The 13678-nt window shown below is 41.1% G+C and overlaps 1 protein-coding gene across 2 annotated transcripts in view; it reads left to right on the top strand.

The window, feature by feature from the left end:
- Nucleotides 1-8206: 8206 nt before the first annotated feature.
- LOC126106658 (zinc finger protein 3 homolog) overlaps nucleotides 8207-13678 on the top strand; it is a 113156-nt gene continuing 107684 nt past the window's right edge. For both annotated transcript variants that reach the window (XM_049913023.1, XM_049913022.1), the window contains exon 1: nucleotides 8207-8401. In XM_049913023.1, the coding sequence (XP_049768980.1) occupies nucleotides 8399-8401 (3 nt within the window). In that variant the 5' untranslated portion in view covers nucleotides 8207-8398. The remainder of the gene's footprint in view (nucleotides 8402-13678) is intronic.

Here is a 13678-nt window from a genome sequence, read left to right as displayed (position 1 = left end):
GGGGAGTGGCTATGTACATAAAAAACAGTGTTCCATTTGAGTCCATAGACATATCATGACACTGCACTGAAAAGATATTTGAGTGTTGTGCAGGGGCGGTTGAATTTAGTGAAACTAGACTTCTAATTGTTGTTGTTTATAGATCAGCTAATTCCGACTTCAGAGCATTTCTGCTCAAGCTAGAGAGGGTTCTTGATTCACTTTGTAGGAAGTACCAGAAATTAGTTATATGTGGTGACTTCAATATTAAATTTGGATATGACTGTGCAAGATAAAGGATGTTTGAGCAGAAATGCTCTGAAGTCGGAATTAGCTGATCTATAAACAACAACAATTAGAAGTCTAGTTTCACTAAATTCAACCGCCCCTGCACAACACTCAAATATCTTTTCAGTGCAGTGTCATGATATGTCTATGGACTCAAATGGAACACTGTTTTTTATGTACATAGCCACTCCCCCACCCCGCAAGGAACTGTTGTTGTTTATAGATCAGCTAATTCCGACTTCAGAGCATTTCTGCTCAAGCTAGAGAGGGTTCTTGATTCACTTTGTAGGAAGTACCAGAAATTAGTTATATGTGGTGACTTCAATATTAAATTTGGATATGACTGTGCAAGATAAAGGATGTTGATAGAGCTCTTAAATTCATATGATCTAACTAGGGTACAGGGAAACAGTAGCACAGTCTTAGACAATATTTTTATTCATTTTTCATTACTAGATGGGCATTCGGTTAGTAAAAGTGTGAATGGACTTTCAGACCATGATGCACAAATTTTAACACTAAAAGGCTTTTGTACTCAAACAAATGTCATATTTAATTACAAACTATGTGGGGAAGTTAATCCAACAGCAACAGAGAGTTTCTTGAACACTGTGAAGGAACAAGAGTGGCAGGATGTTTATAGTCCTGATAACATAGATGATAAATACAATGCTTTCCTTAACACATTTCTCATGCTCTTTGAGAATTGCTTTCCATTATAATGTTCTAAGAGGGGTACAAGCAGTAATAGGCAGCCTAGGTGGCTGACTAGTGGGATAAGGGTATCATGTAGAACAAAGCAAGAATTACATCAAAATGTTAGAAATAGTGACAATCAAGCTACAGTAGCCCATTACAAACAGTATTGTAAGGTGCTTAAAAATGTTATTAGGAAGGCAAAGAGTATGTGATATGCAAATAGAATAGCTAATTCACAGGATAAAATTAAAACCATCAGGTCATTCGTGAAGGAAGCACAAGGTCAACAATATAAAGTCAGCTCGTAGTAAAAATATTTATGTTACTGATAAATCAGATATATGTACAGTATTTAACAATCATTTTTGAGCATTGCTGGTGAATTAAATAAAAATTTAGTTTCTACTGGAAATCATGCAACTTTCTTGGCAAATGCCTTTCCAAGATTGATGTCTGAAATACTCCTCTGTGAGACAGATAAGAGGGAGATTGAGTCAATAATTAGATCACTGAAGACTAAGGGCTCTCATGGTTATGATGGAGTGTCTAGCAGAATATTAAAGTACTGTGCTGCACATGTTAACTATGTATTTAGCCATATTTGTAAGTTTTCCTTTAGGAATGGTCAGTTTCCTGAGCAATTAAAGTACTCATTAGTAAAGCCGCTTTATAAAAAGGGAGAGAGGGATAATGTAGATAATTTTAGACCTATTTCTATGCCATCAGTGTTTGCAAAAGTTATTGAAAAGGCTGTGTATGTGAAGATAATTGATCATTTTATATCACACGATTTGCTATCAAACGTGCAGTTCAGCTTTAGAAGTCGTTTAACAACTAAAAATGCTATATTCTCTTTTCTATGTGAGGTACTGGATGGGTTAAACAAAAGGTTTCGAACACTTGGCATATTTTTTGATTTAGCTAATGTGTTTGATTGTGTTGACCACAAAATATAGCTCCAGGAGTTGGACCATTACAGAATACGAGGAGTACCTCACAATTGGTTCACCTCTTACTTTAGCAACAGGCAGCAAAAGGTCATTATTCACAATGTTGAAAAAAGCTGTGATGTGGCGTACTGTCAAGTGAGGGGTGCCCCAGGGATCTGTGTTGGAGCCACTCCTGTTCCTTATTTATATAAATGATATTCCCTCTAGTATTACAGATAACTCTAAAATATTTCTGTTTGCTGATGACAGCTTGGTAGTAAAGGAGGATGTGTGCAACACTAACTCTAAAATCTTTCTGTTTGCTGATGACAGCTTGGTAGTAAAGGATGTTGTGTGCAACACTGGTTCGGTTTCAAATAGCGCAGTATATGACCTAAGTTCATGGCTTGTAGAAAATAAACTAACACTAAATCACAGTAAAACTCAGTTTTTACAATTTCTAACACACAATTCAATAAAACCTGACATTTTAGTTTCACAGAATGGGCACTTGATTAGTGAAACTGAACAGTTCAAATTTCTAGGTATTCAGATAGATAGTAAGGTGTTGTGGAAAGCCCATGTTCAGGATCTTGTTCAAAGACTTATTTCTGCCATTTTTACTGTTCGAACGGTATCAGAAGTGAGTGATCGTTTAACACGAAAATTGGTCTACTTTGCTTATTTTCATTCGCTTATGTCGTATGATATTATATTTTTGGGTGACTCCTCCCATTCTAAAAGGATATTTTTGGCTCAGAAAAGAGCGGTTCAGGCAAGAAGTGGTGTAAGTTCACGAACCTCTTGTCGACCCCTGCTCACGAGTCTGGGTATTTTGACATTGGCCTCTCAACATATATATTTCTTACTGTCATTTCTTGTTAACAATATTAGCTTATTCCCAAGAATAAGCAGCTTTCACTCGGTTAATACTCTGCAGAAATCAAACCTGCATTTGGATCGGACTTCCTTAACTCTTGTGAAGAAAGGTGTGCAGTATACTGCTGCATCCATTTTCAATAAGCTACCACTCGAATTCAAAAAATCTTTGCAGTAATTCATGCGCTTTCAAATCGAAACTGAAAAGTTTCCTCATGGGTCACTCCTTCTCTTCTGTCAAGGAGTTCCTTGAAAAATTAAGCTGATTCTTGTTGTATTGTTGGTTGCATTTACTTAAACTTATGGATTGACTTTTTTGGGTTCATAAACATTTATTTTTATCTGTTATCTGTTATTACTTTTATGTTGTAATTTCATGTACTGACACGTTCCATGACCTTGGAGATTTTCTCCTCAATTTGGTCCTACAGAACTTGACGAGTAAATAAAAAAATAAATACATAACCAAAAAAGTTAGTCATATAAACTTTGTTAAGTGTGGCACCAAGCATTGTATAAATTATGGATTGTATGCAGAAAATAGCTCCTGAGTGTCATGTGGCAGGTGTTAAACTAGAAATTAGTTATTCAAAATGCCTATATCAACAGATACAATAATATCTTAAAGTCTTGGAGGACTGGCATGATGATATTCACATGCCAGCTGTCGGTTAGTTTGCCATTGCAGACCGCATTTTTGTCTCGAAGTGTTATTTCCTTTATAAATGTGTTCGTGGTCCCTGATTTATCGCTGTGCGAAATCTGTTTCCGAATCCAACATTCGGATTTTGTCTTCCTTGTATTTAACTCTTGTCACAGCTCTAATATCACAACATGCGCTATAAGATTCACACCCGCTCATATGATTGCAACTGACGTCATATTAAAAGCTGCGACACAACGTAGAATTTGTGGCGTCCTATGTGAGCAGTAGCTCGGGGTGCGATTTCAGATCGCCACAAGATGTGGTGCCACATCAGTTGCGTCTGTGAACTCAGCATAACATGTAAACACGAGAATGAAAAAGGAAACCTCAAATTTGGTTTTCGTCTTTATGACGACGTGTCGCATATCTTGAGGTGCGTGGTGGTGGGTCAACTGCGGCCCCTGGCTGCGTCTGTGTTAGCGACGACGTTGACGGAGTGATTGCTGAGTGAGGCGGAAGTTGTGGTAGGTCAGGCGTCGTTGCTTAGAGAAAGACGTATGCCGGTTTCACGCGGTCAATGGAGATTGTAGTCGGTTTCCCATTGATCAAGATGTCCACGGACTTGCTTCTCTGGTTACGACATGGTTTGGGCTGGAATATGGTGGTTGGAGCGAGGGTTTATACCTTCCATTCGGAACATGACGTGTGCGCAGGAGGATAGGTCACGATGGACAAACGTGGTAGGAGTCCCATGTTGGTGAGGTTGCTATGGACAGAGGCAAGCCACATGTTGTCACAGTTGGCGGAGAAATTCCGGTTGGTCACCCGTAGGAGTCGGCAGAGCGTCGGTAGCCACGAATTCTCCAGGCAGGAATAATGCTTCGCTGTAAACCAATTCAGCTGAAGAAGCATCCAGGTCTGGCTTGAATGTGCTTCAGAGTCCAAGTAATTCCAGAGGAAGTGCTTTGGTCCATCCGGTGTCATGACACATTAGGGCAGCTTTTAAGGTACGGTGCCATCACTCTATTAAACCATTTCTGGCAGGGTGATAGCTCGTCGTCCGGTGGTGAAGTGTGTCACAAAATTTTGTCAACTCTCGAAACAAATCGGACTCGAATTGACGTCCCCTGCCCATCGTTATGTGCAGCAGGCAACCAAAACGTGACACCCAGTGTGTGATGAAGGTGAAAGCGATAGTTTCTGCCGTAACACTGTCCACTGGTGCAGATTCCGGCCATCGAGTATACCGATCAATCATCGTAAGTATGTAACAGTGACCACCGGATGATGACAGTGTGCTAACAATGTCAAGGTAGACATGCGTAAATCATGCTGTCATGTTTGGAAAGCTTCCTACCGGTGAGTCGACGTGGCGATTTATCTTGCTATGCTGGCATTTCAAGCAGCATCTCGCCCATTCGCGGCAGTCCGTTTGCATTCCAAGCCACACACAATGCGTTGTTACTAAACGTGTCGTAGCTCGTATGCCTGGGTGACATAAGTTGTGCAGTGAATGGAAAGCATCCTTCCGAAATTCCAGAGGTAGGAAGGGTCTCAGCTTCGATGTGGACATATCACAAATAGAGCTTTACGCCGCTCCAGGAATGTCTACCAGCTGCAGGTCCAGCGCTGATTCACCATTTGACAGAATCGCTTGTAATTCAGCATCAGCTTGCTGTGCTGCAGCGAGGTTGGGGTAATCGATCATATTGGTGATGGCGCCGACTCTGGATAAACAATCTGCCACTACATTATCGATCCCAGACATATGACTATATCAGTGGTAAACTGAGAAAAAAACATAAGCTGGTTGTGTTGTCTGGGGGAACAGTTCATGTTGTTCTGACGGTATGCATATGTTAGTGGCTTGTGATCCATAAAGATAACAAAGTCACGTGCTTCTAGTTGCGGTCTGAAGTACTTGACAGATTCGTAAATGGCCAGAAGTTCTCTGTCGTATGCGCTCCAAAGTCTTTGTGAGGTTGCCAACCTGCGTGAAAAAAAATGCGAGTGGCTGCCAGGTGTCACTATATTGTTGTCGCAACACAGCGCCGACTGCGGTCTGGCTAGCATCGACTACCAGTGCTAACGTGGCAGTAGGATCTGGATGTGCCAGCAGGGCTGCGTCGGCGATGCTTTTCTTGGCCGTATCAAATGCGACAGTTATTTCGTGAGTCCAAGTTATGGACGCCTTACCCTTGGCTTTCAGACCAGTCAGCGCTGTGACTGAAGGTTCCTGTAGCTCAGCATAGTGTGGCACATGGCGGCGGAAAAAAATTAACGTCCTGAGGAAACGCCGTAGTTCCTTGGCTGTAGCGGGCCTCGGAATGCGCGAAATGGCTTCCACCTTCTCAGGTAGTGGTAGCGATCCTGCCGCAGAAATTCTATATTCGAGAAAGTCTACTTCAGGTTGGCCAAAGACACATTTTGAGGTACTGAGCACTATTCCGTAGTGTTCCAATCGCTTAAATACTTCAGTTAGATGGTGACGATGTTCCTCAGGTGACAACGAAAAAACCAAAATGTCGTCCAGGTATGCAAACGCAAAAGGTAAAGCCTGTAGCACAGAATCTATGAAACGCTCCCATGCCTGTGCGGCATTCCTCAGTCCAAAAGTCATGAACAAGCTCTCGAATAAACCAAAAGGAGTGATGATGGCTGTCAGTGGAATGTCAGGATCGGCTACAGGTATCTGTGTGTAGGCCTTTGCACAGTCTAACACAGTGAACACTACTAAACCACTCAATGCGTAATTGTAATCTCGCAACAAGGGTACGGGATAACGACTGGGTATTGTCTGGACGTTCAGGGCTCTATAATAGCCGCACGGCCTCCATGCACCTTCCTTCTTTGGTGCTAGATGTAATGGTGAGGACCAAGGGCTGTTGGAAGGCCGGATTACACCTTCGTGCAACATAGTCAAATTTTGAGGCTATCTGGGGCTAAACGTCGCGGCCTGCAAGAGGTAGGGGGTCCATCAGTTGTCTCAATATAATGGACGGTATCATGTCTTACCTCATTAGGTGCTCCAGGTGGTCGCATCAGGGCTGGAAATCCTCGCAGCAGCTTCACGTACTCGCCATCCACTACCTGGATTACCTTGGCAGTACGTACAGCGGCATCTCGATAGAATTGGGAAGTTGTTAGGCTGGTGGTGTCGCCGACCACGCGAGAGTTCCTCATGTCAGGCAGTAGGTTGTAGTGGGCGAGGAAGTCGGCTCCGATGATTGGTTCGGCGACGTCCGTGACAAAGTCCGACGCGAAAGCTCGCCGCAACCCGAGGTCGGGTCCATGCACATCGTGCCATATGTCGTAACCCGGGAGTTATTAGCAGCTGTGAGGCAAACGGGCGTAGCATGGCTCGAGGAAAGATTGACAAATCGGAACCAGTGTCTACTAAGTACTTCCAGGTGGAACGTCGGTCACTCACAAACAGGCGCCTGGATGTCGGACAGCAACCGGAGGAGGCTCTCACTTCCCATCGCCGCTGCCGTTTGGGTAGGTGCAGGGCGTCATACACTTACGTGCTTGCTCGCCAAACTTGCGGTGGTACCAAAAGACTGTTCTGTCCCTGTAGTAGACGAGGCTGTCGATGACCGGCTGCGTGAGCGACGATGGAATCGATGTCGGCTCCTGTTGTCCGTGTCGCGGCAGTGTAACTGCTCGCTGATTTGCCGTGATAACAAGTCCACTTTGTTGGCGAGAATATGATAATCCGCTCGTGAAACAGTTGTCGCAGCGCAGGCGCACGCCGCGGTGGCGGAGCTAACTATTGACAGCGTCATTCCCTCTTGGATCCTATCGGCTAATTCGGCCACTGCATCTAAAGACGCGTCAGTCTGCGACAGCACGATTGCCTTTACTGGTGGTGGTAACCGGCTGCTCCAGATCGTACACAGTAAGCTGTCCGGGACTGTACCTGCGTCTACTTTACTCTGCAGGTGACGTAGGCACTGTGAAGGTTTCTTATCGCCGATGTCCTCTTGGGTAAGCACCTGCCGGATTCGTTCTTCTTGCGAAGCGGACACGCGCCGAATTAGTTCTGCTTTCAATCGGCCGTAGCTATTCGTCCCCGGCGGGCTAATTATGATGTCTCGAACCTCAGCGGCGTACTGATGATCTAGTTGGCTGACCACCAGCGCAAATTTGTGGCATCGACCGTGATACCTGCGTAGGAAAAATTTGCTTTAACTTGCGTAAACCACAGGGATGGATTGTGCGACCAGAAGGGTGATGGTCGCATCGCTAGACGCGCCACAGAAGTATTTGTCGGCTCTGGCGGATTCGCCATCTCAATTTCTTGCAAGGACTTCTCGTAAATTAGCGTGCACGCAGGAGATCACGTCGGGATCACCACCTTGTCAGTGCCGGTTTGAATTACCGCGATCGACCGTTTAGCATCTGCGTATGCTTGTAGACTGAATAAGGGAAGTACACTTGACTCAGCTCGATGTAACAATTTATTAACGCAGCCCTGCGGGCAGAACAGACAATAATACACTGCAATCAATAACTCGTGCGATGGCGTGAGGAAAGTTCAGTACGGTAAATTATTCCCTATCTAACACTTGCATTCACGCTTTACGTCAAGGAGTCGAACGTGGAACTGAAAACCACAATCAAAGACTAAATCACAGGACAAATGTCGCCATGGAGGTATGTCGCTTGTGTATAGCGTCTCTGGCGTTCAGCGGGGAAGTTTCGCGGCACTGTACTTGCAAACACCCGCGCATGTCACGGCGCTGGACGATGACAGAAGATGCCACAGACGTGAAAGAAAAATCGCTATATCCTGAGTCGATTAACTTGACATTTGATTTATCGACTAATCGATTAATTGCTATCAACAGCGTACATCTACTGTTTGATCTTCAGTTTACAAACAAACGCGCTTTTAAGTCGGATTTGTAATCTAGTTGTCGCTTAACATTTATGAAAGAAATAATCCGAACTGAACCTCGGAGCAGTCTCGCTGGAAATGGTTAGTTTTATCGTAACAATACGGGTTGCATGTCTATATTTATTTTTAGTCAATGTGATATTACACAGTGCGCTACACATGTCGGTCAAATTTTGCTAATATTTATATTTGATAACTAATGGTTTACAATATATTGAAACTGGTGTATATAAGAATTACTTCGCCGATTAGGTTATTTGTTTTGCAATTTGTTTTACAGTGCAAACACTGACCAGTGACTTCATGTCCTTACAAAATTCTGTATTGTTTTCAGTAGATTTTATATCGCATTTGTGGGTGACATATTGAATCGGTGAAGGCCGAAGTTTTAGGCTCACGTTAGACAGAGGTGTGTATTAGCACAAAAACTTTCAGGTTTGAATTTATTCAAGCGTATTGTTTGCTGTTTTTACCGTTTTTCTTTATTCTACATTCTGTTAGCACTCTGTGGTTTTTTTAATGATTTTTTATGGTCTCGAAAATATGTAATCAAGGCAGTGTTAGGGTCTTCAGTTTTCTGAAAATGGGTTTTGCCTCAGGCTCTAGTTTTGCTTCCTTCGATGATCCTCGTGGCTCTCTTCTGGATTCTCAAAGTGCTAAGGGCAGGTGGAGATTTGCCCCAGAATATAATATCTTACGTGATCATGTATGTGTGCATTGTAGTCACTAAATGAGCAATAATTTCCTAAGCTTTCCCTTTTTTTAAGAAGTGTTGTATGCAAAATGAGACGCATATAAAATTTAATGTATTTTAATATTGGAATAAAATTGCTGAACACAATATCATACTACCAGTACATTAAATTGGAGAATGTTTGTAGGGAACCCCTACTGATATCCCACGAAGTGGAACTTTATAAGCTAGTTAAAATAAGGTATCTTGTATTAGCGCAGTTCTGTAAATTTCATATATGCTAGGAATATCCTGTGATGAACAAAAAGCATTTGTTTTAAATTTTATCTTCACCCATACATGTGTGGGTGATGTTACACCACCACCAGTGGGCTCCCACTTATTTTTACTGAACAGCACTTTCTATTGTTCATGTCACAATCTTCTCCAGTGCAGTTTGTTACTTGCAATTTTTGGTTGCTAGTTTTCACATGATGTCAAAGCTATTTACTGTATTTGGAACATGGACTTTTCCACTGATTATGAGACAAGGGGGAAAATACAAAAAATAGTTTTACTCAATACACAATTTTCAGAGCATATTTATTGCTAAAGAAGATAGTGAGATTTTATACTGAAAAATCACCTCAAGAGAAATAGGCTATGTAGGCTAAGCTTGATTTAGCAGAATTTGTTAGTTGCATTCTTACCATGTTGCATTTGTTGATTTCACCAGCTTACAATCAGATAAATATTCCATTTATCCAAAATCTCGAGTTTTACATCAGTTCAAGTCTGTCTCTATAATCTTGATTTCACAAAGTAAAGAGTAAATATTTACATACGTGATACAGCCCTTTTGTGATTGCTGGTCTCAGGCATGGGATGAGTTCATTGTACACTGTAAACTGTTAGAATTGTCTAGATTGCTGTCAAGTGATAGAAGGTGCTGCGAATTGGTGTGTTGGGTGAAGTACCAAAGACATGCCAGAGGTACTTTTATCCTCTCCCGTAGATACTGTCTCCTCTCCAGGAAGTACACTACCCATCACATTTCATTGACTTGACTGTGTGGTGAGTCTGTGGCAGGGATTGAGAAAAACCCGGATATTTGGAAAAAAAACTGGGTTTTATTGTTTTTTAAATTTTTTTCATATTGACATTGAAGTAGTTTAATTTAAATTCCTGTGGCTAATTTATTCTAAACACTAACCACTTCATGCCTATTTTCTTCGCCTGCCAGCACTGCATGTGTTGAGAGAATCTTCTCCACCTACAAGCTTATTTCATCAAAATGAAGAAATAATTTAGGTGTTAAAATTATGCATGCTTCCAAAAAATAGTAAATTGTTATTTAGTCATTACAGTTCATTATAAATTTAAATTTTTTTCTGGAAGTGTAATTGTTATGTAGGCCTAGCTGTGTTTCTTATTTTGCATGAAATGTTAAAACACAGTATTAATAAAATAAAGTCTTTGTGCAGTAAATAGTTGCCTCCAATAAATATGATGGCTCATTTGCACATTAATTAAATATTCATAATTAGCTGTAGTTGGGTATTTTGGCATTAAAATTTTTTTTAACCGCATAGGTTTTTTCGGCTCGGGTTAAATTACAACCACTCTAGTCTGTGGTAGGTGTAGGCGCCTGTACATGGGAGGCAGAGACCAATGACAATTCAGGGTATTTCACCATACCCTGAGTTGTCATACCCAATGCTAAAACTGCGCAAATGTTTCAAACTTCACATGTTAGGAAACCTGCTGTATTGGGGAAAATGATGTGCAAATGGGTAGCAATCTGTTAATTATTGTCAGTTTGAATGTAGGTCTATTGCAACTAATGATACACCCTTAGTGAAATGACAGAAAGGGATATGAGGGATCACTTTATGCACCCAGTGTGTATACGTGGAGGGAAGGTTGTTCAAAAGCCTTGAGAGGCTGTTCCGAAGGCATTGGGGATCAAGATGCAACCACTTGCAGAGTGTGATGTGTATTGCAGCAAATCATGCCTCTCGTCTGGGCTCCAAGGTTAAATTTTCATTTTGGTGACTGCCAGATAAGATGGAGAAGGCCAGACTTGTTCGTGGAGTTGCAACAGAGCTCATAACCTGCATCTTTGTTCATGAAACTACTTGTGCCCACCCACCCACCCGCTTCCCCCCCACCCCACCCTCCGCCCCCCTTCTGTCTGATGGTTCGTAGCTGAGGAGAAGGCAGAGATTTTGAAGATAGTGTGACAAACTAGGCAGTGACTTACTGGACTTAAGCCAAAGGGTTGGGAACAGTAGGCTCCTCCCTTTTCCCCACAGCCTCCATACTTCACTCTCCAAGCAAACCAGGCCTTTTCTATTTTAATTTCTTTTTTCTTTTTTTTTTTTTTTTTTTTCTTCTTTTTCCCTCCGCAGTTTCAGTCATCTGTCATCTCTGTATTCTCTTGTTTAGGGTCTTAAGCATAGACCATATACAACATAGACTGCGCATGTCCATCTCTCTGCTGTGTTAAGGCCTGAAACGAACATCGAAGTCACATGACTCAGGGCAGAAAGTCAAGTTCTTGTCATTATCCACCGTGTGAAGTGGGGCTGACAGTTACAGTTTTTCTCATTTATAGCTGAAAATCAAGCAATGATTTTGACAATTCAATGAACTATGGTACAACTGTTACACATGTAGCAGTGCAGTTAACCTAGTTTCTGATAATAAAGCAATGGTTATGGTTGTTACATGTGGTCCTGTTGAAATGTATTGACAGTTCTTTTTAACAAGCGACAGAATCATGTGGTTTCAGTTGCCTGAGACTGCAGTCGTCTGTGTAAGTTGCATTTGTGTTTGTGTGTGTGGGTGTGTGTTGTTGTTGTTGTTGTTGTTGTTGAAGTGGCTGAAAGCTATAATTGTGAAGTCGTTTTGTCGTGCCTATCTGCGACTCAGCATCTCCATTATATGGTGAGTAGCAACTTCCCTTCTCATAATATTGCTACATTCCATCCTGGATTTTCTACTGCTTGATTGTTGTTTAGTGATTTCCCCCCCCCCACTGTGAATTCTTGTAGTTCATTGCTTCCACAAGACTGGAAGTCAAAATAGCAATCTTGCATGCAGTAAGTTATTAGTTTTCTAATGATTCCACAAGAATATAAGTGAAATGTTGTAATATGCTTTTGTCAGAAAGGAAATTCATATATGTACAAAATGTCAGCTATTTACACAAAGTAAGCGCACATATTTTCTGACTTTTGCTTAATCCAGTACAGGTACCAAAACAATATCAAAATAGCTAGCGTAGTCTATTACAAAACATTGATTATACTTGTGTAGTGAGCTAGATATGAATGATACGTCTATTAAAATCTTAGTCATTCATCAAGTTTTACATCAAGGGACCAACATCCATCATAACTTTCAACTCATGGAAATATCTGCGCAAGAATTTTGAAATAGTTCTCTTTCAAAACTGAGATTTTCGTGCATTTGCGAAGCCTGTAGGGTCAAAAGAAGACTTCTCTGGGCATATATGAAGGTCATTAATTATGCTGCTAATACAAAGCACAAAATTTGATCTGTAACAAAACTACTCCATAGATCGAGAACCCTCAGGGATATGGAATGAGTGAATATCTACAGCAACAACAAGAATATTTTAGATAAGCTGTATTAACATTAATGTACCTATCTCTACACTCTGTAGTTATATTCATACCTGCAGTGGCCAGTTAATTAAAGTACAAAGAAAGTTGCTGCTTTGAAAAAAGTTGCTGCTTTGAAAAAAGTTGCTGCATCCACACTTACACTGAATACTTGCTGTTTGCCTTTCACTGGTAGCTTAATACTAACTTGATTACATCTGAATTTTTGAAGCAAAATAGTTACTTATATCTGCAAAAACTGAGTCTTGCTTGCAGTGGATTACTATTCAAGATATAGCTTTACAAACACATTTGTACATACCAAGTAACAACAGAACTTTGTAATTATTGAATGTCGATCTTCAAGTAATAAAAAGAGTGTTTTCTTTTGAATTAGTAAAAATGTACATTTTGTTGCTTTGTTAGATGGAAACCTGCTGAATACCATATGTCTGCAGCAGAATCCATTACTTCTCTTGGAACAGTGGGCAAGAAAATTAGTTTGATTGCCTTGTATTGTGTTAAGTACATTACAGTTCAGCTGAAACTTCTTTTTGTTGTCAAGAAGAAAAACCATTGAGTACAAGTGTTGAGAAGTAAGAATTCCAAGGGCCTTAAAAAGCATTCTGCATAATGTGTGGTTATCTGATTTACACAATAATCTTGCTGCTCACTTATGGTTAATAGACACTATTTACTACACATGCCCAAACACTCTATTTAGTTAAAGTGTCATGCCCCAGAAGAGTCATTTACAGCAGAGTGAAAATATACCAACACCAATGTCCAACACCCCTCCCCCCCCCCCCTCCCGCCACCCCCCAAAAAGTTCATCATTTGCATGGAAAGTAATATACATGCTAAACACTTTATACAGACATTAATCAAGCTTAATACCACTGTGTTTGTTTTAATATTATTGTATATTTCTTATAGAAGACCTACTCTCTGGGAAGAATAGGCAAACAGTCTTTTTTTAGCGTTATCAGTTTCGTAACTTCTGTAGGGTGTGCAGTAGGCTATATTATGTGGGTTAAGGTTGCAGCTTTTTCTGGT

Source organism: Schistocerca cancellata, chromosome 10 (assembly GCF_023864275.1).
Source record: "Schistocerca cancellata isolate TAMUIC-IGC-003103 chromosome 10, iqSchCanc2.1, whole genome shotgun sequence".
Lineage (NCBI taxonomy): Eukaryota > Metazoa > Arthropoda > Insecta > Orthoptera > Acrididae > Schistocerca > Schistocerca cancellata.
This window is presented reverse-complemented; position numbering and strand designations above follow the sequence as displayed.